The 25,537-nt window shown below is 52.1% G+C and overlaps 1 protein-coding gene across 2 annotated transcripts; it reads right to left on the bottom strand.

The window, feature by feature from the left end:
* Positions 1–19: 19 nt before the first annotated feature.
* On the bottom strand, positions 20–24,112 carry PLAT (plasminogen activator, tissue type). 2 transcript variants are annotated; one of them, XM_070364053.1, is made up of 14 exons: positions 23,952–24,112; positions 11,503–11,600; positions 10,336–10,381; positions 8,657–8,794; positions 8,307–8,417; positions 7,865–8,039; positions 6,919–7,010; positions 5,390–5,570; positions 4,924–5,009; positions 4,280–4,475; positions 4,049–4,185; positions 3,774–3,914; positions 2,415–2,581; positions 20–857 (listed from the first exon to the last, which is right to left on the bottom strand). In XM_070364053.1, the coding sequence occupies exons 2-14, from the start codon at positions 11,575–11,577 to the stop codon at positions 699–701; spliced, it is 1,704 nt and encodes a 567-aa protein (XP_070220154.1). In that variant the 5' UTR covers positions 11,578–11,600; positions 23,952–24,112; the 3' UTR covers positions 20–698. The 2 variants fall into 2 exon arrangements, with proteins under 2 accessions (XP_070220154.1, XP_005901828.1); XM_005901766.3 differs by having other exon boundaries at positions 10,336–10,378.
* Between the last annotated feature and the right edge of the window lie 1,425 nt (positions 24,113–25,537).

Here is a 25,537-nt window from a genome sequence, read left to right as displayed (position 1 = left end):
CCACTCTGATTGGGGAAAATATGTGAAAAATATATCAGAATTTATTATTCCAGTACGGTATCATACAGGTAGTGGCAACAGAGTACAAACAAAAATGAACTGATATAAATATGCGAGAGCCTAGTTTATCAGTTATTAAAATGATACGTGTCTCCTGGTTCTATCATGAAACATATAAAGAAAGAGAATTACACTATACACAACAGGATTCCCTCCAAGAGCTGCAAAAGGAGAGCCCAACACTTGACTTAAGGGCTGGAGTCGAGGAACGTGGTCTGGCCAGCCAGCCCATCCCTTGGTAGGAGGTTCCTGCTGGGCTTCCTTGGGACTATAAATAGACATTCTATTCCCAGTAGAATACGTCTAACCCTTCTTTCCCGAAGGCTCGAGTTATCTTTGCCTACTGAGACATGCTTTCATCTTTGTGGTCCCCTTTCCAAAGACGCTCGTGTGCATAGAGGAGGAAGTGGGCTTCCGCCCTGGGGAGTGGTTTTCCACGAGGGACTGGCGTTTATCCATCTTCCCGTCTGACAGTACAGTTCAGCCCTTAAGCCCTGAAAACTTCCAAAATGGAAAAGTACCTGTGAAACTACACCCTCCCCCCACTTCCACTGTGTGAAGAAGGCCCTGCCGCGGTGAGTCTTCAGAGGTGGGAGAAGCGGGGTCTCTGTGACGTAGTGGGAAACGGGTGTCCCTGGTCACGGGCGAGTGTTGTCTCGGATCCAGTCCAGGTAGTTAGTCACCTTGGTGTACACGCCCGGGACGTCCTTCCGCCCGCAGCCCAGGCCCCAGCTGATGATGCCGACCAAGGTCATGTGGTTGTCCTTCATACACACCAGGGGGCCGCCCGAGTCACCCTGCAGAAGGGAGAAGAGGTCAGCTGTGTGCAAAAGTGCAGACTCTTTGCGGGGATGTTAGGGTGAATATTTGTAGTGCTGATATGTATTCTACATACCACTAATATGAGGCACTAATATGTATCCTTCAACGTGCTCAGTTTCAGGGAGGGAAATTTTACCTCCCCAATCTCGGACCATTACAGAATTCGGTTGTAGTTTTGTTGTAAAGTGGACTTGAGCTCAGACATTGCTGACAAGTGCTCAGTCATGTCCGACTCTTTCCAATCACATGGACGGTAGCCCGCCAGGCTCCTCTGTCCATGGGCTTTTTCCAGGCAAGAATCCTGGAGTGGGTTACCATTTCTTTCTCCAGGGGAACTTCCCAACCCAGGGATCGAGCCCAGGTCTCCTGCGTCTGCTGCACTGGGAGGCAAATTCTTTACCACTAGCGATACCTCATCCCCACCGGGTGGTAAAGCCACCACTAGCTGTGCGGCCCTAGGCCACTGGACTTCAGTATTCTTACCTGAATGATACTAAGTAATAATGATCTAAAACAGAAATCATAGTACTTCCCTTATGAGGTTATGGGAATTAACTGGAAGAAAGCTTGAAAAGCTCCTGAGAACAATGTAGGGCATTGAGTAGAACTCCTGGCAATCATTAGCTGTTATTGTCTTATTTAATTGAAATGACTTGTTTTTAACTTGACGCTAGCTGATAGATCATGGTTTCACTTTGCACACAACCTTTTATGACTGTCGAGCTAGGTGGTGGAGGTGCTGAGAAAACCTTTCAAAAAGAGACCAAAGGCTGTCACGTAGGCAAGAGGAGGAGATGCGGGTGTGATCCCCGCATCAGAACTGGGCACTCCTCAGTGGGAGCGCGCAGCCCCACTGCCTCCAGCCACGCCCCCATCCCCCAGCCTCAGTGAGAGCCCGCAGCACAGTGGACGTAAAAACAGCCCCGCGTTGAGGGTTCCTTTGCTCCATTAGGTCCTACCTTACACTGGTCTGTGTCTTACACTCAGAGTTATCATGAAATACAGGTATGTACCAGCTCTGATGGGGACGCCAACCCAGAGACCCTGTAATGGTGTGCTTTCCCAGGGGGAAACCTCATCAGAGGGCTGAATTCAAGTTCCTAAAATTTCTTTCTCACAGATCATCTCTCTCCTATTTCCAGGAAGCTGCCGTTCCTCCCACGCTACCAAGAGACCCCGATTCCCCAGCACCCACATAAACCAAATCTGTCTTAACTTGTGTGGCTTTATCCATCACTTTGATAGTTGTTTAATTGCCTGGGCTTACAGGAAATCCTGTATCAGGCGGGGGTTCCGGTGCAGACATTGGGGAAATTTACTGCCGTTTAGATGTCTTCAGTTTGGGTGACTTTGATCTTGGCTCCAGTTGCTTTATTCTCTGAGGCTCTCATCTAGATCCCATCCCCCACCCCAGATGAATCACTGCTTTCTGGCTGTAACTTTTTTTTCTTGGTTAGGAACCAGTTGGCTGAGAAACACTTTTGCCCTTGGATGGGGGTGGTGCTCAGGAGAAGAGACCCGCCGGCGCTTACCTGGCAGGCATCGTGCAGGTTTGTGTGGTCCCCACCGCTCCGTGTGTCTCCGGCACACAGCATGTTGTTGGTGACGGTCCTGTTAAACAAGTGTTGGGAAGTGCAGCGGCTGGATGGGTACAACCTGACGTGAGCCTCCTTCAGCCGCTCGGAAAAGAACGGAGAAGCTGAAAGAGAACAGGAAGACAGCTTGTGACTTTAGGGAAAGTTATTTAGAAACCTTTTGGAAGGAGAAAGCTGAACTTTGTGATGATAGCTAATACTGATTAATCTTTTACGTGTATTAAGTTGAATCCTACGAAATTGCCAATATATTACCCTTTTGACCTGCAGAAGGGTGGGCAAACTCTGGCAATTTCATAGAGTTTCACCCAGGGTTTCTCAAGAGCAGCACAAGTGCCATTTGGGGCCAGATAACAGTGAACTCCGGGAGATGGTGATGGGCAGGGAGGCGTGGCGTGCTGCGAGTCATGGGGTCGCAAAGAGTCGGACACGACTAAGTGACTGAACTGAACTGAACTGAACAGGTTTTGCAGGGGCTGCACTGTGTATTGCAGATGTCTGTCAGCATCCCTGGCTTTTGTGTGCGCGTGCTTAGTCCCTCAGTCATGTCTGACTCTTTGCAACCCCGTGGACTATAGCCACCAAGCCCCTCTGTCCATGGGATTCTCCAGGCGAGAATACTGGAGTGGGTTGCCATGCCCTTCTCCGGGGGATCTTCCCGACCCAGGGATCAAACCAGGGTCTTCTGCAATGCAGGTGGATTCTTTACGATCTGAGCTACCAGGAAGCTTCACTGGCTTCTACTCACTAAATGTGGGTATAAACCTCCATCCTGGGTCGTCACAATAACTGACATTGCCACATGTTGCCTAGCAGGCAAGAGCACCCTAGCTGAGAACCACTGGTTTAACCTAATATCTCATTTAAGCCTCATACAATCTATTCATTCTTACCAATGAGGAAACTGAGGCTTGGAGCAACATGAAATGAAAAATCCAGCCTGGATCACAGGGCTCACCAGGCGCAGGGTGAGGGCTGCTGGGTGGCAGGCAGAGTCTAGGAACCGCACCCTTAACTAAGCTCGCTCCATGTCTTATCGAAACCTCCTTGAAATCTTCAGCCCTTAAAGCTCTCCTGCCACTCAGACCTCTCTCTTGACCGACTGGGCCATTGGCTGGGAAGGTGGATGGCGGGGCTTCACTTAGCAGGAACTTGCCCAGACTATCATAGTGGCAGAGCCTGCCCCGGGGCTGGACTGGACACTCTCAGGACCGCTCTTTCCTCTCTCTGGTCAGCACCCGCCCCCGACGCTGCCCCCAGACAGACAGGATGGCACAGCGACTTCCTCCCACTCACAGGACTCGTGTTTCCCATAGCCGGACAGCTCGCACTCCGTCCAGTCGGGCAGCTGCAGGCTGGCGTCTGGGAGGCAGATGGTGCGGACGGAGGCACTCTCCCGGGCGCAGGTCAGCGAGTCTGATTTCAGGTGCAGCAGCGCTGGGAGTGGGGGATTGAGGAAGAGAGTGGGGATTTCCGGGGAGAGGAGGGAGGGGCCGGGGGCCTGGGAGGAGGAGGAGGGCAGTGTGGGTCTGGGGGGTCTAACTGGAGCCAGGGAGAGCCGGACATCTTACCGATGTCATTGTCATAAGTGTCATCATCAAATTCCTTGTGGATGATGTATTTTTCTACTTCAAACGTCTGTTCCTCCTCTCCAGGGACCAGCCGGTACGTCCTGCCCAGGAACACCTTGAGATGGTGAGGCAGGTACCTGAATGGAAAAACGGGTGTGAGGATGCTCTTCCGTATTGGGCCTGGTCCGAGGCCTTAGCGGGACGGTAGGCCGGCTGGGTGCGCATCCCTACCTCTCCTGGAAGCAGTGGGCGGCCGACAGCACCCAGCAGGAGCTGATCAGGATCCCCCCACACAGAAACCGCTCTCCCGGGGACCGCCTGTTCTTGACGAAGATCGCGGCCTGCCACGGGTGGGAGGTGATGTCCGCGAAGAGGCCTCCTTTGATGCGGAACTGGGGCCGCTTGTACTGTCTCAGGCCACAGGTGACTGCGGAGGGGAGGACAGAGCGCAGTTTCAGACCTGCGGGCCTGGGCGAGGTCCCCAAGCCCCAGGCCAGTGTCTCGTCTGGGAACCCAGGTTTCCACCCACGGCTGCGCTTCTGCAGCATCTGTACAGAGTGATGGAGCCTCTGCTTCCCTCCTCCCCGCATCCCGCCTGCCATCACTACTAACAAGGCATCTCCAGAGAGCAGCCTGGAGCCCGATGCCATCCATGAGAAATGGCTGCATCCTTTCCTTTCTCCTGCCCCTCCCATCACCTGCCCAACAGCATCGCCATCCACCACGGCTCCAGCCAGGCAAGCCCCCTCCCCACCCAGGTCCAGCCTTCCTGAAAAGCGGGCCGCTGCGTAGCCTGAACCAGACAGCTTCCCAGATGTGGGAAGCGGCGGAGGACACGGGCAAGAATAATGCTGGGTAAGGGGAGCTGGCCTTACCGCACTGGGGCACATCACAGTACTCCCAGGTCAGCTGGCGGTCCTTCCACACGTGGCACCAAGGCTGGGCGTCCCCATCGGGATTCCTGGGCGTGAGGAGGGATGGTGTCCAATCGCATCACAAGCCAGAGAAGAGGGGAAGGCAGCCCACTGCGGGGCGGGGAGCGGGGAGGGATGGGGGACGACCCTGAGCCCTGGGCTGGGCTCTGCCATAGATCCCCCACCACCACCTAGGAAGTCACTCCTATCTTCTGCATTTTGTTCTCATCTCCCAGCTGTGCTGGGATGTGCTCCCAGATGTCCCTCGGGAGGATGGAGCAGGTGACGGCAGCCCCTCTTAGCTTGGGATATGGGTCCGACCATAGCAGCCGTTGCCTCCCACCCATGTGCCTTTCACGTGTGAGTTTCCGTGTCGGCCCCGCCCCGCCCTCCGCGAGGACACACCCCCGGGGCCCAGGGGGCGCACCTGCAGTGGTTGTGCTTCCCCAGGCCCAGGGCCCCGGCGTTGCTCTTCCAGGCGGTGTAAATCTTGCTGGTTAGAAACACAGAATTCCACGGGAGGCAGGAGGCCCCAGACTTGGTGTGGCTGCGGGTGCCGCGGTACGCCAGCCCGTTTCCAGTGTAGCAGTCCCCATCTTCTTCTGCAACTGAAACGCAGGAAATCCAAACTGAAACACAGCCGCTGAAGTGCCCAAGCAGCAAGTGGGGTTTGCAGCAGGGCCTGAAGCCTGGGGCTGTGGCTTGGGGCTCCGGGGCCGGGGGGGGGCGGGCCAGCCTGCCCACCTGGGCCTTTACTCTCCTTCAAATGCTTTTGCTCAGGGTGGTCAGCGGTTCCATCTGGTGCCAGCCCCCCCATCACTGGGCTGTGTTAAGGGAGACTCTGAGGGATATTCAGGTTCAGGAAAGGCTGCCCAGTTCAGCTAGTGGGGATTGATTAGAGCTGCCTGGAAGGCTGTTAAGGGTTTCCTTGTTTCTACTTGACAGGTTGCTGTCAACCTGGGGTCTTCTGTGGGGGGACATGTGGGCTGGCCCAGTTTTCTCGGATTTTGTCTGCCAGGGCCTTGAAGGATTTATTGGACTTGGGAGGGAAGCAAGAGTATGAACCTTCGGATACTGCGTATTTGCCCCCATATTATCCTCTTTTCTCCGCATTTGAAACTGACACAGGACACTCGCAGGCACCAGTAACCCAGTGAGGAGGGGCCTTTGAGAGCATCGGTACCAGTGAGTCCCAGTTTATGCCAGATCTAGGGGTGGGCAGGATGCTTTAGAGTTACACTGTGCTGTGCTCTGCTTAGTCGCTCAGTCGTGTCCGACTCTGTGCGACCCCATAGACTGTAGCCCACCAGGCTCCTCTGTCCACAGGGATTCTCCAGGCAAGAATACTGGAGTGGGTAGCTCTTCCCTTCTCCAGGATTAAAGTTATTCTAAAGAGCTCTCAAATTCACAAGTCTATCAGCATCACTTTTAGCCTGAATGTGCATTTTTATACATGTATATTTAGAACTTTGAAACATATTTTTACACTATTGTGATTAAATAGCATCATTATTTTGGAAAGCACCAGTGAACTCATGGTGTCTTTTTGTAGCTGAGTACTTTTTAAATCTGGGAAATTTTCTCACATTAAAAATCTTCAGAGACAGAGCGAGATCTTGAGAAATAGGCCAATTAATCAAACAAGAGAGAACTTGCACACTCCCAAAAGGCCTGGAAACCACCGGTAGAGCCCCATCTTCTCTGTCCACAAGGAAACTGAGGGTCAGCGGGGTGCAGAGAGTGGCTCCAGGTCAAACAGCTAGTTAGAGGCCAAGCCTGATGAGGACCTAAGCCTCTTGACTTCCTTCCTCTGATGCCAAAGTGACTGACCAATTCGCTCCTTTGTCTCTTCATTTGCAGAAGGACCATCAGCCTTGTCCTCCAGATCTCCCTTCCCAACCCCACCCCACCTGGGACTCCGTGAGGCCGTAGGGGCCCTGGGGAGGCTGCACTTACCCTTAGCGCAGGCTGGAGTGCTGCAGAACTCAGAGACGTATTTCCCTGCCTTGAAGACGTAGCACCAGGGCTTTGAGTCTTGGTCCGGGTTTCTGAAAAATCAGCCGGGAAGGCCAGGGGAAGTGAACAGTTAACCCTGTTTCTCAGGCCGAGGACGCCTCGCTCTCTTCTGGGGAGAGGGTTATTTATGTTTGTTGTACATAGGAGAGTCTGATCGTGTTGGGTGGAGGTATGACTTTGTAATCACCTTTATTGGGAGATTAAACATGGTTTACAGAGATGCATATGGCTGCCACGTTGACAAGGGGTGGATTGTGATGATGCGCTCTATGTGTTAACTTGGCTGGGCTATTGCACCCAGTCGTTCGATCAAATGCCAGCCTTGGTGGTGCTGGAAAGGGATGTGTCCATGTGGTTCGTGTATATGGTCAGCTAACTTCATCCAGTCAGCTGAAGGCATATTAAGAGCAAAAGCTGAGAAATTCTGTCTCACACTGCAGTGTCAAGTTGGGTCTGAGTTTCCAGCTTGGGGAGGGGGCTGCCTATAGATTCCAGACGTGCCAGCCCCATGGTCATGAAAGCCAACTCCTTAAAATAAATCTCTTTATGTAGATAGAAATATATTTATATCTCTTTATATAGGTATATATGTATCTATATCTATATATATAGATATATCTTTCTGGAGAGGAAATGGCAGCCCACTCCAGTATTCTTGCCTGGAGAATCCCATGGACAGAGGAGCCTGGTAGGCTACAGTCCAAGGGGTCACAAGAGTCTGACATGACTTAGCAACTGAACCACCACGAGCATGTATATCTCTGTTTCTGTATATGTGTACCTCCTGTGGGTTCCGCTCCTCTGGAAACCCTGACACAGGTCTTTGCGTGACTGCCCCAGCTTCTCACCAGAGGAAACCCTCCTGGGGGCGAGGAGGCTGTCTCACCTGCAGTAGTTGTGGTTCCCAAGGCCCAGCCTGATGGCGTTGGGCCTGCGCCCGCTGTACGGCTTCATGGCCAGGCCGCTGCTGTTCCAGTTGGCGCACTCAGCCCCGCTCTCTGCCGTGCTCCACGTGCCTCTGTAGGCGACACCCTGGTCCTTATAGCACGTGGCGGTAGCATCTGATGGGAAGTGGGACACACGACACATCCCACGTGAGCCCCTTTTTCATTTAGTTTCCACAGGGGCTCAGCGCCACCTCTGTCATCCCTGCAGAGGCAGCGCCAGGCTCCAGACTCAATCCCGGGGCTCTGACCACCCTCAGGTGATCCCACCCCACCCTGACCCTTCCATCATCACACCACACTTTGCTCTCCTTTCTGCATCATTTTGCAGGTAGGATTTCCCCTGGTAGGTCCTCATCTCATAGACACCCGCCCACCACTCACCTATTTCACAGAGCTTCCCCATGAACCCTTCTGGGCACTGGCAGACAAAGTCTGAAGAATAGAGGGCCTGCCGACATGTCCCCCCATTGAAACACCAAGGTTCACTGCAACCTGCCAAGTAGAAGCAAGAGAACCCCAAATTACTCTCCAGGCACCCCAAGAATACATGAGTCAAAGTTGAAGAGAGGGCACCCTCCCCACAGGCGCAATTCTGAGCACTTTACAGAAACCAAACTCATTGACTCTTCACAGCCGACCCCACAGTCTATACAACTGTTCTCCCATTTTACAGATGAGCAAACTGAGGCCCTGTTAGAGGGCTGGGCGGGCTGGGGACCATGGACACGCACTTCTGACGGGCACCGAGTGGCACTGGGCCCGGCCGCCGTCGCACCAGCAGTGCTCCACTTGGTTGCCCCTGAGCAGGGGTCGCAGCCAGGAGTCGTGTTGGCGGTACGTCATCTGCGTTTTTCCATCTCTGCAGGTCACTGTAATGACAGACAGGCCGGCCTCTTTAGGGCCCCACTCACCCCACACTGACGCTTCCCCTCTTCGTCCTGCTCAGTCTCAGGAAAATCCATCCTTTATTCCTTCCTTGCTCTCAGCAGAAGACAACAAATATCCCATATTTTGTCACCAAAGACCCCTTTCATTTAAAATTAAAAAAAAACCACTTTCAAATCCAGCTTATTAGGGGCATGTGCCAATATTATTTTCCATATGACTATGTGACCTTTACATTTAATTTCCCATGAAAATCAGTTATTTTCTTGAAATAAGTAATAAAATATAATGGCGTATTTCTACTGTCTCCTTATGTTAGTTTCACTGAAACATGAAACCCACTTGTGAAAAACAATTAAGAAAGAGCTCTTTAATTGTTTTTCCTCTGATGGGACCTTATTTTGAAAGAATTTATTCATCAAGACACATTTATTAAGTAATACTCTAATTTTTCATTTTAATTCATCAAAAAAGAGGCACATGTATGCAATTGCCTACAAGAACTTTTGATTCACATGAGTATTTTCACACTGAGATGATGCAATTCTGGCCCCAATCAAAGAAAAGTGATATTTTAATCTATGCAGAAAATGTGCTACTTCTGTTAGTATTTCTGATATAATGAAAATAGTGGAAAGAGTCCCATTAATAGGTGTTCCCTTTTTCTCTCTCTGTTTGCAAATCAGAATGCCAGCTCAAAAAGTCTATAACTTTTAGTGGATTGAAGAAGTGACATGGGCTCATGGTCAGTGGCACTGCCGTTCTTTCAGCAGGCCCGTTGGCGCCAAGATAGGAGGGCAGGAAAGGCTGAGCTGTCTGATGCCAAAGGCAGTGAGAGTTAAGCCGTGACTCTGGGGAAGCTTCCACCTTAAGCGGGTGTTGCAGAGCCTTCCAGACCCAAGGGAAGTAGGTCCTGAGGGAGGAGGGGTAATTTGGGACCTGCAGTTCTTCATATCAGGTTCAAGACACTCGGGCCTAAGCATCTTTTATTCTTGGGATCCTAGTGGGAATGGTGCATGCAGTTTTAGTCTCAACTCTAGACATGGCCTTACAGAGAAGATCTTCCCACAGCACTGCCATGAAATAAAGAAACCCAGGTTGGTCATCTCTGAATTACCAACCAAAGCAACGAAGGCACAGAGAAGTTAGTTAACAGAGATGCTGCGTGGATTCTGGGGGGGAAGGGGATCACAGCCCAGGGAAAGACCCTGGAGGACCCTGCGGCCTGGGGGCTGTGTGACCCTGGGCAAGTCACTCAGGCTCTCTGGGCTCCATTCTCAACTGTGTAACTGGTCTTTGGGCCACTGGGCTCCCAGCAGTGTGTGACTCCCTGACATCCTGGCACCTTGCCAGCATACCTGTTCCTGTGTGAGTGATAAGAGAGGACACAGGCATCTCTCCAGACTCTGACTTTCATGGAGCTTGAGTAAGCAGGTCACGTGGAAGAAAATCCCCGCTGGAGCCTCAGGCACCCTGACCCTGACCCTGCGTCTGTGGACCACCCTCCACCCCAGCGACATCTCACCTTTGTACGATCTGGCGCCTCTCCTGAGTCGTCTGTAGGTTTCCTGCTAAGAAACCAGGGGCGGAGGAAGGGTTAGCGCATGCAGGTGTCTGAAGAATCAAGGTGGTCAAACCAGAAGACCGCCACCAACCCACCTGTCCAGAGCACTCCTCTCAAGTACCTGGTCCAGGTGCACTGTGCACACCTGTCTTCCCTCTGATCCTTCTTCCCTTTCTAGCCTAGTCCTGTCCAGAAGGACTTTCTCAGTGGTGAAAGGTTTAATACCCGTGCCGTGCAATACGGCAGCCACTGGTCACACGTGATGACTGAGCACTCCTATGTCATGTAACTGAAGTGAGTTTAAGTTTCATTTCATTTTAATTAATTGTAGATGAAAATAGCCACCCGTGGGTTAGTGGGGATGTGTGCCGTCACGCCATCTCCTCTGTGTCCCCGTCTCTAAAATCCTGCTGTGTGGGCATCGCTCACTTGGCCTGAATCGTGGGCTTGGCCTGAATGATGCTCTTAGCTGCTGGGGATCTTTGGAGAGCACGTCCTAACTAGATGGTAAGCAATACACAGGCAGCTTGCTCACAGCGCCTGCACTTTTATAAAAACTTCACAGATTCTGACTTCCCAGGTGGCTCAGTGGATAAGAATCCACCTGCCAAGGCAGGTTCGATCCCTGGTCTGGGAAGATCCCCCGTGCCACGGAGCAACCAAGCACATCCACCACCACTACTGAGCCTGTGCTCTAGAGCCCGGGAGCTACAGGTACTGAAGGCTGCACGCTCTAGGGCCCGAGACCCACAACTTACGAGCGTCTGTGTTGCACCTGCTGAAGCCGGTGCGCCTAGAGCCCATGCTCCGCAACAAGAGATGCCATCGCCTTGAGAAGCCCATGCACCGCAACAGAGTAGCCTCTGCTCTCCAAAACTAGAGAAAGCCCCGGTGCAGCAGCAAAGACCCAGCACGGCCAAAAAAAACTTGTAAAAAAAAAAAAAAAATACTTCATGGGTTCATTCAAGCAAATCCTTTGAAAACAGCTCCAAAGAAACCACCGAGCAGCGGAGCTTACTCGAGCCAGAATGATGCGCAGGGTTCCCGCCTGAAGCCTGGATCTCAAGCTTGTCCACCGAGGGGAGTGTGTCCCAGTGTGTTCCAGCACAGACACGAGTGCACACCTACCTGGCTGGGCAACGTGAAGACAGCTCCACAGAGCAGCAGCACGCACAGGAACTCTGTCTTCATTGCGTTCATCATTTCCTCTGAGCGTCCCGCAAATTCTGGAAGAAGAGGGGGAAATAAGCGTGAGACGTGAGAGGTCCCCGCGGGCAGCAGAGCTCAGAAGCCAGTCGGTCCTCCCCGCGTTGGCTCCCAGGGCAGGAGAGGCCGCGGCCAGCGTCTGGGAGATGGTGTTTTTGTTCTCATATATATATATTTGTGGTTAAATACACAGAACACAAATATTTTCCGTTTTAACCACTTCTGAGTGGAAGTTCAGCGGCATTAAGTTCACTCACATTCTTGTGCAACCATGACCACCATCCAACTCCAAACATTCATCTTCCCAGACTGAAGCTCTGTACCCTGAAAACCCCAAATCCCTGCTCCCCTGGAAACCACCATCCTACCTACTCTTTCCATGAATCCGACTACTCCAGGTGCCTCATGTAAACGGACTTCTACTATATCTGTCCTTTTGCGTCTGACATTTCACTGGGTGTGATGATCTCAGGTCCGTCCGAGCTATAACGTGGGTTAGACTTTCCTTCATTTTTAAGGCTGGATAATATCCCACTGAGTAAATGGACCACATCTTGCTTATCCATGCATCTAGCAATGGACACGGGTTGCCGGAAGATGGCTTTGTTCAGACATGTCTGTGGGCTGAAGGCTGACACCACCTCTGGCACTGGCTGCAACCCAGTTTCCCTTGAAGTGAGCTCCTGCCCTGCGGTTGACTAGATGGACCCACAGCAATGTCCGCTCTCTGACTTTTTTAGAGGAAGTCATAGGAGATCTGGGGTTGGCATATCTCAGAGCCAGCTCTCCTCAGATGGCCTGAGCCCAGTCCCGGAGGACTTCCACATCTCCTTGTCCAACAAAGGGAAGTCTCCTCCACCACTGCCTCCCTGCTCCATCGGGAAGCCGGCCTCCTTTAGTAGGCCCTCCTTTAGGCCCTATGAAGTGCAGTTTTGCAGAGAGGAGGGGCGGCATCTGGTTTGGGTGTTCAAAGTCAAATCTTCCTGGCCCCACGTCCCTGGTTCCATCTGCCTGGTCCTAGCTAGGGCTCCGGCCCTCAGCTGCTCACAGTGGGTTAGTCGGTTGGGGTGTTATTTTGTGGTCTGGCAGCCTCACTCGCTCCCTCGTCGGCAAGGATTAAACTAGGGCTCTTCTTCTTCCCTTGACTCATTTCCCCTCAGTCACAACAACTCTGCTCCCACCCCTCCCACTCCCTTCATCCCAAGCATCCGAAGGGCCCGCTTGGTTCGGAGCACCCAGGACTTGGACCCCAGCACTGGCTCGGGCTCCTTTCTGTTAGAGATGCTGTCCTCTCACATGGCCACAAGCCCCCTTCAGAGCAAGGATGAGAAAACAAGGAGCAGGAGGCTGGTGGGAGCCGATCTGTGCCCCAGTGACCTCCTGGGGCTACTGGTGACAGGCAAAGCGCGCACAGAGCTGTGGGAGGAGGAGGGGGACGGAACTGTCCGGGAAGATTCCTCGGGCTCAGAGGGCGTCTTGCCAACCAGCGCGCCCCTCCCTCTCTACGCAAGAAATAGAAAGAAGCCAGGATCTGGGTCTTTGTTCCAGTTTGGCCTGTCCCCGGGGGAGGCCCTTCCCGGGCAGGGCAGGGTGTTCTGCAGGGGCTGGGGAGTGGGGTGGGACCTTTTCTCACCCAGAGCAGGAAGCCTGCTGGCATGTGCTGGTCCCAGGCAGCTTCAGAAGGAAGACCTAGGGGTTGAGGGCATCCGAACAGGACCCGGAGTGGGGAGTCTTCAGATCACAGGCCATCACCCCTGACTTTGGTGCTCAGCATTCCTCCAGTTTCCCCTTTCTCAAAATTTCCCCAGTTATCCCAGTACTTTGAATCTTTAAAAATAGCTCTTCATAAACACATTCCCCCTCTCTCTTCCTGCTGTTAATCATGTTTCACATTGTAGGTGTCCCAGCTTTATTATCTCAGCCAAGCCTTGGGATGGGGAGAGGTCTGCCTGCCCAGGGCTCTTGGCAGAAATTCTGAATGAAGCAATGAACCAGCCTGTGACTGGGGAACCAGGCTCCTCTTCCTCTTGTCTGACAATAAGCCAGGGCTTCCAGCAAGTTCGTTCCCCCTAGATGGGGGGCTTGTCTTTTCTCTGGATGCCCGTCATCAAGTGACTGTCATTTCAAGAATTCAAGGTCCTTCTTGAATGGAGCACATTCAAGGGGCACGTGAATGGGCCCTACGTGAAGCAGAAGTCTAGATGCTGGAAAATTGCAAAGTGACAAGTGGAGCATTAAGACCTTTGCATTCACTGGACAGATGGGGGGAGGGGCCCCCTGGGCAGGGAGTGGGCTGATAGGGGGAGGGATGCACTTAGGCCTGAGGGTAAAGGACCCAACAGCTGCAGCGCCTCAGACCCTTTTGCAACTGAAGACTCAGCAGAAGGGGCGTATTTTTGTCTTCTGCTCTGGGACAGTCGGAGCCTGTCTGTCTTCTGTCAGTCCTTATCTTCCTCTGCTTCTCTGGCCTTGCGAGGCCTGGAGCTGACCCAGTGCCAAAGAGCCTCACACAGACCATGTGACGTTCCATCCTTGCTGCACAGAAGCGATGGGAACAGCTGGACGGGCCGAGTAGGGCGAGAGGATGACAAAGAAATGAGTCATCCTGCCTACAGTCAGCGCCTTCCCGAGACAAGGGAGCGAGACAAGGAGGCAAAGCGAGTCCTGGTGTTGCCTTTGTGGGGAGGGAGGTGCAGAGGTCTGGGGGCAGCGTCTGGACAAAGAGCGAGTGACCCCAGAAATTCAGGAAGCACTCAGGACCCTGGGGAATTGTGGACCTCAACCCTAGACCACAAGTTCCCACCAAAGGGAGAGGCGCCCTGTGCCCATGTGAGACTGGAAGGAGGGAAGATTTGAGAAATAAAGCACAAGAAACCTCTTGCAGGCTCATTTTGTAAACCCAAAACTTGTCATCTTTTTGGTGTGTTCCTTTTCTTTTACTGTATTTAATAGTTTCCCAGAATCAAAGAACTAAAAGAGCAAAGAAAGGGCTTCCCTGGGGGTCCAGTGGTTAAAATTTTGCCTTCCAATGCCAGAAGTGTGAGTTCGATCCCTGGTCGGGGAACTAAGATTCCCACATGCCTCGTAGCCAAAAAGCCAAAACATATTGTGACCAATTCAGTAAAGACCTTAAAAATGGCCCACATCCAAAAAACAAAAGAGCAAGGAAGGAAAGGAGGGAGGGAGGAAAGACAAGAAAAAGAAAACCACAAGGACGGGGATGGCTGGCTTTTGTGGGACTAGAATCCCTGAGTCACCAGCAGCATCACTGTCGGGGTTGGGCATGTATGGAATGATTCTAAGACCGCTGGTCCCCAAGGTCCCAAGGCCCCAGCCCTGGCAGGCCCACCTTGGCACATAAAGTCAATTTTTGCAGATTTGCAAATGGCTCCGCAGACAGACCTCTGGAGACACAGAGCTCGGCAACTTGACAAAGAATCTCTGCAGGTTAGAAACATCAGGACATGTGGGAAGCAAAGTGTGGCCTGGATTCACAGGCTGTGGGCATCCTTGTGGAGGACCAGCCTGCAATCTCTGCCTCCAGGGTGCCCCCTCCTCTGCTGCCACCTCCCCATCTGTACAGAAGCCATGCAGGGCCCTTCTTGGCTACAGAGAAAAAGTGACTCTGTTCTCTGGCCTCTGAACAGCCGTGAGTGATGACTGTTCCGGAGGAGAACAATGGTCTGGTCACCAGGGAGGAGGGCTGGTCTCCAGGAGCCAAAGGTGCCTTTGTGGCTGGGAAACCGATCTCGCCAGCCAGAAGCGCAGGACTCCTTTCTGCAGTGGTGGCAGGGGGAGTGCTGATTGATGGGCCCTGGAGTCTGGCTGGGGCGAGGCCATGGGAACCGCAGCAGGACAGCCGGGGGAAGGGCCTGGGGGTGCAGTGGAGGGCTGTCTGCAGGGTCTCCCACTGCCCGGCGCATGACCTGTTCCCACCACCTGCTCCCGAAAGGCCTGCTCTCGGGAAAAGCATAGACACTCTCCTTCGCATATGGTTTGACTGTATCAAAAGGAATGTGCTGGCACTTTCCTGGGGGTCCAATGGTTAGGATTCTGGGCTTCCCCTGCAGGGGGCATGGGTTCGATCCCTGGTGGAGGAACTAAGATTCACACGCTGTTTGCCATGGCCAAAAAAAAAAATTAATATGTTGCCCTTCCAAAAAGCATCTTTGTTTTGAAACATCAAATCTGCTCCCAGGGATGCAAAATCAAGTGGGCTAGACTCTCAAGGCTTCCTCCAGGGCTGACGTCTTGCGATTTCTGCTGTTCTGAGTATGCAAGTGCTGTGTGATCTGTGAAACACTTACCCGTGGGGATGAGAGCTTTCATGTAAACACTCAACCACATCCCATAACGTGACCTACGGTAAAGATCTGGGACCAACCAATCAAGTTCTATGCTTCTAGGTACAAACAGTACATTTCCTGGGATGTTAAAGCTGCTTCTCTTGGCAGCAAAAACAAAGCAGAAACACTGAGCCAGCTGGAGGACCATGGAAATTACAAGGGAAAGATAAAGTTCAGTTGATACGGCTATTGAATTTTTGCAAGCGTAAAAGGCTGGCTCACTTAATCTTTGGCAAAGAGGAGCCTTGGTTTGTTATTACTTCGTAAAGCCTCTCTCTCTGGAAATCTGAGTAAGAGAAAATCAGTCTCCAAGAACACTAATACTCCAAAATGACTCACAGCTTTAAGACAAACATAGCCCTGCCTCCCCCCACCCAACCACTCTGCCCCGGACGGATGCCAACAGATTAGAAAAGAGATGGTCAGAACTCCCTGAAACAGCAAAGGCCCGTCACTGAGTCAGGACAAGAGATGTGGTGAGATGGGAGGAGGAGGCAGGCTTTGGAAATTGGGGCTGAACTCCCACAGAAAAGCGCACCTGTGTCTGTGCCAGTGTCAGAGCCCGGGGCCGGAGCCGTTAGCTCTATGGGTAATGGCTATATTCCCATCTTCCTCCTACATGGGTCCTCCTTTTTATAGGGCTTCCCTGGTGGCTCAGATGGTAAAGAATCTACCTGCAATGTGGGAGACCCAGGTTCGATCCCTGAGTTGGGAAGATCCCCTGGAGAAGGAAATGGCAACCCACTCCAGTATTCTTGCCTGGAGAATCCCATGGACAGAGGAGCCTGGTGGGCTGTAGCTCTTTCCTTCTCCCAAAGAGTCAGACACGACTGAGAGACTAACACTTTTTTTAAGAGTTTATGCTCTCAGAATAGAAACCATTTTCCAAAACTGCCATCACAGAAGCAATTCTTAGCTCTTCCCCAGAGATTGTAACACTAAGTGAAGTCAAAGACTGGTATCATATGATATCACTCATATGTGGAATCTAATTTTTTAAATTATATAAATGAACTTATTTATAATATAGAAATGCACTCACAGATTTTGAAAGCCAACTTCTTTACCTAAAGGGACATGGGAGGTGGGGGGGGGGTGTAAATTGGGAGCTTGGGATTAGCATATACTCACTACTATATATAAAATAGATAACTAATAAGGAAGCTACGGTAAAGCATAGGGAACTCTACTCAATATTCTGTAATAACCTATATGTGAAAAGAATCTGAAAAAGAATCAAGGTATGTATAACTGAACCACTATAGCTACAGTTATAGTTATAACTATGACAAACATAACATTGTAAATCCACTATACACCAATTAAAAACAATTTTAAAGGTAATTTCCTGTGTGCTAAAGCTTATTTTCTCTCTTTCTGAACAGAATTCTTTATACCTAAGGGACAAGAGAGGAGTCTTTCTTGTCTAATTGGATCAGTTCCTATGAGGTAAATAGAATAAAGCCCTCTCCTGGCACCTCCCACCCACTCCCACATCTCCACTTCATTACTCAGGATGGAACTGTCTGCAAAGCATCTTTAAAATATAGATATATGTCTACATACGTGCTAAGCCATTTCAGTCGTGTCTGACTCTGCGACCCCACGGACTGTAGCCCACCAGGCTCCTCTGTCCACGGATTTCTCCAGGCAAGATTACTGGAGTGGGTTGCCATGCTCTCCTCCAGGGGATCTTCACGACTCAGGGATCTAACCCGTGTTTCATGTTTCTTGCCTTGGCAGGTGGATTCTTTACCACTAGCGCCAGCTGGGAAGCCCCCATAGGCACATGACCTGTGTCTAAGTTTTATACGACATTGACCTACTCAAAACAATCTATCCTGAGCATTGTCGTCACCGAACTTCTCCACCCTCTGCCAGGTAACCCTGCTTATCTGGACGGACTCAGGGAGTGCAGTTGTGGATCTGGGAAAAAAGAAGCCCATCCTGCCTCCTCCTCCAGTAAAAGCAAGAGAATCTTAGATCCTTGTGACGAAAATGCAAAGTGCAGCTGGCAAAGCTAACCCTGTGAGTCAGGGCAAGGAGATATGATCTCTGAGTGAATCTCAGCAAACCTGCAATTGCACATTAATCTAAGAGAGAGTTTGTTCTGCAGTGAGGCAGTTTCTGGTGTTCCCTCCACGCCCTAAAGCAAACATCACCACCAGTAATGAAATACGCCATCACCCGGTAATTCTGCAGTCTCCCTTCCAGATTTCAACACACTTGAATCAGGAAAAGGCAATCGGAGACGTTCATCGTATCACCCTACGCAGAATCTGTCCGCCTTTTATGAGACTCACGTGACAGAGACGTGATAGCACAGTTTTGAGAAATGCGTCTGGATGAGCGCCATTTACTCATCGGGTCCTGGAGTGCTGACGCGGGTCAGGCATCCACTAAATCATTTAAGTCAATATTATCTCTTGTTTAATGGATGAGAGAATCGAACTTCAAAAAAAATGCAATGAACCTGCTCTCACGCAACACATCTAAAGGGAGGCGTCGGGACTCAGGGCAACCAGCTCTATAGGACAACCCCCTCGTCTCTCTTTCCATGACTCTTACTGGGTCCTGATGCTGGACTGTCGTGTTCTGAATGTGCTCAGAGTTGTTGATGGAGAAGGGTGGCAATCTGAATGCAAGGAGCGTAGTCCCTCCAACCTCCTCTTACCGGCTGTGTGTGTTCCCGGTTTTCTAGTGGTCCAGTCCTTTCCACCAGCTGGATAGTGCTAGCGATTAGGACAGAAGCAGGTAAAGCCCCTTTGTACAGCTGGTACACAGCACAGTTAACTGTACTTACTGCTAGGAGTGCCCTTAGAAGGAAGGCCAAAGTTTACAGCCTCTCCCTGGAACAGGGACTAGAAAGGAAGCCAAGTTCTATGGGGTTATCATCGAGTTCAAGTGTTAATACCAAATCCCGCCTCCTAGATCATCTGAACATCTTGCGATGACCTGTACCCAGATTCCTGATGACTGAAATCAAGTTTCCTGCCCTTCTTCTTTACGCACAGATCAGTATTAACAGGAGCCTGTACTTCCCGGATCACGGGGTAGTGTCTTTTATCCTATTTTCAATCTTTTTGTGTTGTTTTGTTTGCCTTTCCCAGGCCTATTTATGCCACCCACTCCAGGGCTATTAAGGACTCTCAGAGGAAGCTGGACTTCACGGCCAAGGCAGCTTGAAGGTCAGGCCCTCGATGCTGATAAGGGCCATCTGATGCGGACCACACGTGTGTTTGAGAACCAGGGACATGAGGCAAGAAAAGGAGGAAACCAGGGCTTCTCAGAAAACAAAACAAAGCCAAAGCCCCTCTTTCCCCCAGCTTATGTGGCAGGCCTAGGCTCTTACTGCCAAATAAAGTGAGTTCCTCTTTCCCGTCAACAGGACGACCTGTGAATAGCCAGCAAAGGCCAGAGGCTGGCGGGCTTTCTGTTTCAGAGTATTCCTAGTCGGTTGCTGGGTTTCGCTTCCTACCAAGCCCTCTCCCCACACCTTCAAGGAACTGCCCCTGCAAACATCTCTAACCAGAGGGCTTGGGGGCAATCCTCCTGGTATCCATCAGATCTCTCATCCCATCCGCCTCAACCGGAAGCCCCAGCTCTCTGGTCTGCTCCTTCCTGAATTCATAGGCGGTGACTTATTCTGTAGCACCACCAAGCAAGAGCGCCAACCATGCCCCAGGCATGAATCTGCGATATAAAGACACAGAAGCTCCATCCTCAACACCGCAGAGCCTAGGACTTCCCTGGCGGCCCAGTGGATAAGAATCCACTGCCGACGCAGGGGACGTGAAGTTTGATCCCTGGTCCAGAAACTAAGATCCCACATGCCCTGGAGCAACTAAGGCCCTGAGTCACGACTACTAAGCCCTTGCTCTGGAGCCCATAAGCTGCAACTGCTGATGCCTGCGTGCCCTGGAGCCCATGCTCCACAATGAGAGAAGCCACCACAGTGAGAAGCCCATGCCCTGCGACAAGGAGGAGCCCTTGCTCATCGCAACTAGAGAAAGCCCGAGCGAGGCAACCAAGACCCAGCGCAACCAAAAATAAAATAAATAAATAAAATTATAAAAACCTCATAGCCTCAGGAGGGGACAGACAAATAGCTAGCCAACCCTGGCTCGGTGCCACCAGCACTGTGCTGTGCGGAGGTGGGGTAGGAGGTGGAGGTGACCGGGCAGAGGAAGAAGGGGTCCTACCGGGATGTGAAGGAGGAGATGGAGCTCACTCCTGATGAGGTGTGGGTTGGTCAGCTTTCTGGAATGGATGCCATGCAGTCTGTTTATCAAGCCAAAGGGGGAGCGAGCCAAGCTCTGGAGGGGTGTCACTGACAAAGCCCTAAAATGGGACCATTGTTTAGGGTCCCACAGCAGCTAGCAGCCAGAGTCCCTAAACTTTCAGCACAAACACCTTTCCTTGTGCAAAGGAGTGTGAGTCACACACCCCAGGCTCTCCCTTTGAGGAGGGCGCCCCTAGGAGGCCGTCCCTAGGAGGAAGTGTGGCTTGAAAAGCCCAAGAGTTCTAAGGATGTAGGCGCCTCGGAGGAGAAGGTCACCTTGGATTCCCTAATGTCTAGCTGAAACTCCAATACTTTGGCCACCTGATGCGAAGAGCTGACTCATTTGAAAAGACCCTGATGCTGGGAAAGATTGAGTGCAGGAGGAGAAGGGGACGACAGAGGATGAGATGATTGGATGGCATCACCAACTCAATGGACATGGGTTTGGGTGGACTCCGGGAGTTGGTGATGGACAGGGAGGCCTGGCGTGCTGCGGTTCATGGGGTCGCAAAGAGTCGGACACAACTGAGCGACTGAACTGAACTGAACTGAAGTTAAAGGAATGTTTACGGCCATGTAATAAGCAGAATAAGACTTCCCTGGTGGCTCAGACAGTAAAGCATCTGCCTACAATGAGGGAGACCCGGGTTTGATCCCTGGGTCCAGAAGATCCCCTGGAGAAGGAAATGGCACCCTACTCCAATATTCTTGCCTGGAAAATCCCATGGATGGAGGACCCTAGCAGGCTACAGTCCACGGGGTTGAAAAGAGTCGGACACAGCTGAGCGACTTCACTTTTACTTTCAATAAGCAGAAAAGGATCTCAGTGCCAAGGCTTCCCAGGATCTGGGTTTAGCCTGATACTGAAGTAGGCTTTCAGCGTCTCCAAGCACAATCAGGTCTTAGAGGTCAAGTCCCAAACAAACCTCTCCAAGCCACTGTGGAGCACCGCGTAGCTATCCTGTGCAGCACAGCTGGACTTGTGGCCCAGACTCACCCTCCAGATCACGGCTGTTGGCATGGATGGTGTGGGCAGCTGCTAAAGACCCCCCCAGTTGTACCAGTTCCCCAGGAAGAACTGCCGCTATCACTTTCTGGAGAATCATGATCAAAACCAGAACTTGCCTGGGTTGCACCTTCAAAAGTGTTTATAAAATGCCTGCTGTGGGCCCAGCACCTGGCTCCTTTCCACTTTGTCCTAAGTCTCAACTTTCAGGCAATCAAGAGGTTTGTTTATCTATCCCTCTATGCCCTTCTATAGAAGTTTTTTTCGCAGGCGGGAAAGTGGAATATAAAATGCACGAAGTATGACTAAGAAAATGTGCTGTCCTTAATATGTAAGTAGACGCTTAGGCCAATAGCAGGAGACCCTGTGCCTGGACTTGGGGGTTGGACTAGGGCAGATGGTTTAGAAGATTCTTTCTAGCTCGAACTTTCTGTGAGTCTGAATCCTCCTCACCTTTTAATCTGGCTGCACTGGAGACCCAGCCCCTGGTTTTGGGAGCTGGTTGGCTAGGATGAGCTTTACCGCCTTGAACTAGGGACACAGTTTTTCTCTGTGCAAAGAGAACAGGCCAAAGAAGGAATGAACAGAGTATTCCGATCATTCATTGTCCACTCTGGCTATCTTATCAGAACAAGGCGGAAAATCACTCATAGGAAATACGGATTTTACTCTGAGACTGCATATGCCCGGGAGTCATTGAAACTGAACACTTCAACTCAAGACACAAATGTTCCCTCCTCCCTCTCCCAGATATTCAGTATTCAGAGAGGCACATGGATTTTGAGTTTTGACTGGAACTAAGCCTACTACTGGGCTTCCCAGGTGGCTCTAGCGGTAAAGAACCTACCTGCCAATGCAGGAGACATAAGAGATGCTGGTTTGATCCCTGGGTGGGGAAGATCCCCTGGAGGAGGGCGTGGCAATCCATTCCAGTATTCTTGCCTGGAGACTCCCATGTACAGAGGAGCCTGGCGGGCTACAGTCCATGGGGTCCCAAAGAGCCAGACACGACTGAGGCGACTTAGCACACACAGCAAGCCTACTATTCATCCCGTGAGCCATGTTGTCCCCTCGGCCTCTGATCCAAGATAGCCTGCCCTCCCTCTGGAAGCTTTGGAAGTTTAAAGCCAACTGTGCTCCTCTCAAACGACAGTCTAGCCCAACCCTCACATGCTGTAAAACCCCAGGCAGGACCAGAAGAACAACACCTGGAGGTGAAGTAGAGACAGGCCCCACCTGGGCAGTGACTTCCCAGATGGCCTGTGGTCCTGGCCACCCACTCCCAAAAAGCCTTTCGTGGCGATGACGGCTTCAAGCCACACCGCCAGGAGTCTGATTGGGTTGCTCTTTACAATCGTTTGAAATGTACTGATCACCAGCTCTGCTCACCAACATGCTAGGTCCCCAGGTCCCCGAGTCCTGCCTCCACGAGCGAAAACTAATCACGGGACCATTTCTGTTCCTCCAGAAGCAGGAACTGTCCCGGGCCAGTGCAGAAGCCACAGAGAGCAGCCTCACTGGGAGAATCTGATCTGACGGTTTATAAAATAAACCGAGCGTCCGCACAGAGCCTGGACCATTCGGGCAGAGAGCAAGCTCTCGCTTGCTCGTGACAAGAGCCGGCGATTGCAGGCTGGCGTCTCTGAGAACGTTTAGGTGCAATCAGTTGATGGGTAGGACAGAGCTCTTCCTATTTCAGTTATTTGTGGCATCTCTGCTGGCGCCAGGTCTGGCTTTGCTCTCACGGGAAGCACTTAGCCGGCAGCTCCTCTGACCGTTATCTATGTCTTCTGCCCCCAGGCAAGACTTGCTAGGAAGCCCTTCTGAGGAAACTCCACTTAGCGGCTGTATTTCAGAATTTCTTCCTGGGCTTGCACACACACACACACACACACACACACACGCGCGTGTAATGTTTTTTCTGTCATCCACCAGCTGCGGGAGCCACCACTGTGTCTACATCAGTGACCGCCACCACACGGCTTTGGGCTTGAGCGTGTCATCAGTTACCTGAGAGTGCCTTGCTTCCCTCCCTCCCTCCCTCCCTCTCTGGCAGGTTAAGAAAATAAAGATAATAACAGTGAAAGCCTAGAAAGCCCGATACAGTTCCTGTAGAGAGCTTAGGGAAGAGAAGACTCTGCTATTTCCCTCTGTAATTGGAAAAGTCCTCAAAGAGCCCTCCCCTCGAATCCTGGGCAAAACGCCAGAGAACAAAACCCGGCCTCCGAGGCTTCGCTCTGCCGGTTTCCCCCCTTCCTCTCACCCAGCACTTCCCACCTGGTGAATCCTCTGTGGGCAAGTCGTTCCCTGCCCAGCCCCGCCTCAGTTTCCCAGTGGGCTCACACCCCCCGGGATCCTCTGGGCTCTGACCCCATCAGCCCGTCTCCCGTTTCTTGCCCGTGAGTCGTGAGCGGGGCCCACCATCTACTCAGAGCGGGTCTGGATCACCCTTTTCACTTTCCCCTGTGTGAGCAGATATTTCTGCTTCAGGAGACACATCCCTAGTGCCCTCTCTCTTGCCCTGACCGCCGCTGCCCCCCGCAAACGCTTCAGCCCATCCCTGTGGGATGCACGTTCAAAAAGAAACCGCCCTCCAGACATGGATTCTAGAGAACCCCACTTTTGGCCTGAGTGACGGAGTCAGCCCCCTCGGTGTCAACGTTCCTTCAGTGGCTCAGAAAGACTTTGAAGAGAGAGAAGAGGAGCCAGGGACAGAAAGGCACGGAGTACAACCTACCGCGAGCCCGAGCCTTCCCTCCTCCAGAGGCGTTGTCTTCAGCGCCAGGCTCTGCAAGACCTTGGCTGGCTCTCCCTGCAGGGCTCCAGCCTCCTTTAAATTTCAAGGCAGGGGGTGGGGTCGCTGGCCCTGGGTGGGCGGGCTTCGCTGCGGCAGGAGGATGCCCAGTGGACACTGGGCCCCGCAGGAGCCAAGCTGGGGCGGGCCTCTTTTCATTAAGAGGGGGAGGAATTTCCCCCGTGGAAGCAGCCCAGCCCATCCTGGCTCTGGGCCAGGCTGATTATTCATGGTCCTGATGTCATCAACGAATCACAGGAATTTGGGAGTTGGATGTTGGAGGGGAACCTGAAGAACCATCTTCCTTTCAAACCCTAGTCTCAACCTCCTTAAAGGGATCCTGAGGATCCGTTAGCTCTAAGCCCTAGCGCGGGCGAGAGAGGCTTTTACAATTCTAAACAAAGACATACGGAGTGGATAGGGTTCTTCCGGAATCTCCAGCAGTCACTCTGCCCCTCTGGACAAAGGAGATTGAAACAGTGGGCCAGGCAGGCCAGCCGCCCTGTGGGCTGGAACACCTGGGGCTGGGGTGAAAGGTTAGCCAAGGTAGTCAGGTCCCACCTGCACAGCTGCAGCGCCCCAGCCTGGAGTGAGCCACTCCTAGCTCCACCACCCCGGGGGAAAATCATTTCACTTCTTTATAAAGTGACCCTTGATCACTGAGGTCTTCTCAGCTCCAGAGATCTCTCGTTGGCCTGGGGGAATACAGGCGGGGGTGCTGAGTTGATGCTCTGACTCCACAGGGCTTCCTATGCTGGAAACTCCATCCCTCCCCGCCCACCCCGACACTGGGAAGTGTTTTAGTGTACTGGAGTTTGCTCTTAATCGTAAATGCTCCGTAGGATTTGGTAACCCCCTGCAGAGGACTCATAAGTCAGGGCCCAGGGCCGAGCTATGTAGGGAAAGGCAGACGCTTGAATCAGCTGTACCGGGCATGAGGGATGTGACCTCAGTCAAGTTTTTCAATGATGCTGAGCTTTCACGTCTGAGGTCATGTATGGATTAGAGAGAGACAAAGCAGGCGAGATCCCTGGCACGTCACAGGGCGCAGTCAGTGGCATCTTTTATGTCGATGTCGAGAGGAGACCAGGCACCATGAGGGTGAGAGAGGAGGAGGAGGAAGGGCGCTGAGAGGATGCTGGGGGCTGGCTGAGGAGAGTGGGAGGGACGACCGGCCAGGTGTCCTGTATTCTAATCCTAAACACGCTCGTGTTTATCAAGCGATGAGAGCTGATTCGGGATTTGGAAAATAATGCTAGCATGGCCAACATCGAATCAGTTTTCTACATTTTAATCAAACCAGAGCCCTGCCAACAGGGCCGTTGCAGGCAAGGGGCAGCGGGGGACCAAGTCAGGCACATCCTGGTGCACTGGAGCCAGGCAAGCTGCGGACCAGCATCAGACAAGCCACAGCGGGCCGGGGCAGGGGGTGGGGAGTGCCTCGAGATAGTCTACTTTGCCAGAATGGGGCTTGGAGGGTTTGGGGGTTTTGGGCATTTTGGTTCAGCAGGGGTAGGGGTGGTAGTAAC

The sequence above is a fragment of the Bos mutus genome, chromosome 27 (genome assembly GCF_027580195.1).
Source record: "Bos mutus isolate GX-2022 chromosome 27, NWIPB_WYAK_1.1, whole genome shotgun sequence".
NCBI lineage: Eukaryota > Metazoa > Chordata > Mammalia > Artiodactyla > Bovidae > Bos > Bos mutus.
The sequence above is the reverse complement of the archived record's forward strand: the minus strand, read 5'-3'. Positions and strand labels throughout refer to the sequence as shown.

What these genes read in the sequence shown, in the direction of transcription:
- PLAT (XM_070364053.1), bottom strand. Translation starts at nt 11,577, where the DNA reads ATGATGAACGCAATGAAGACAGAGTTCCTGTGCGTGCTGCTGCTCTGT. An exon ending in CACTCCAGCCTGCGCTAAGG is followed by an intron (nt 5,571 to 6,918) that starts GTAAGTGCAGCC and finishes CCTGCGTTTCAG; the next exon opens with TTGCAGAAGAAGATGGGGAC. An exon ending in GCCCACTGCTTCCAGGAGAG is followed by an intron (nt 4,186 to 4,279) that starts GTAGGGATGCGC and finishes TTTTCCATTCAG; the next exon opens with GTACCTGCCTCACCATCTCA.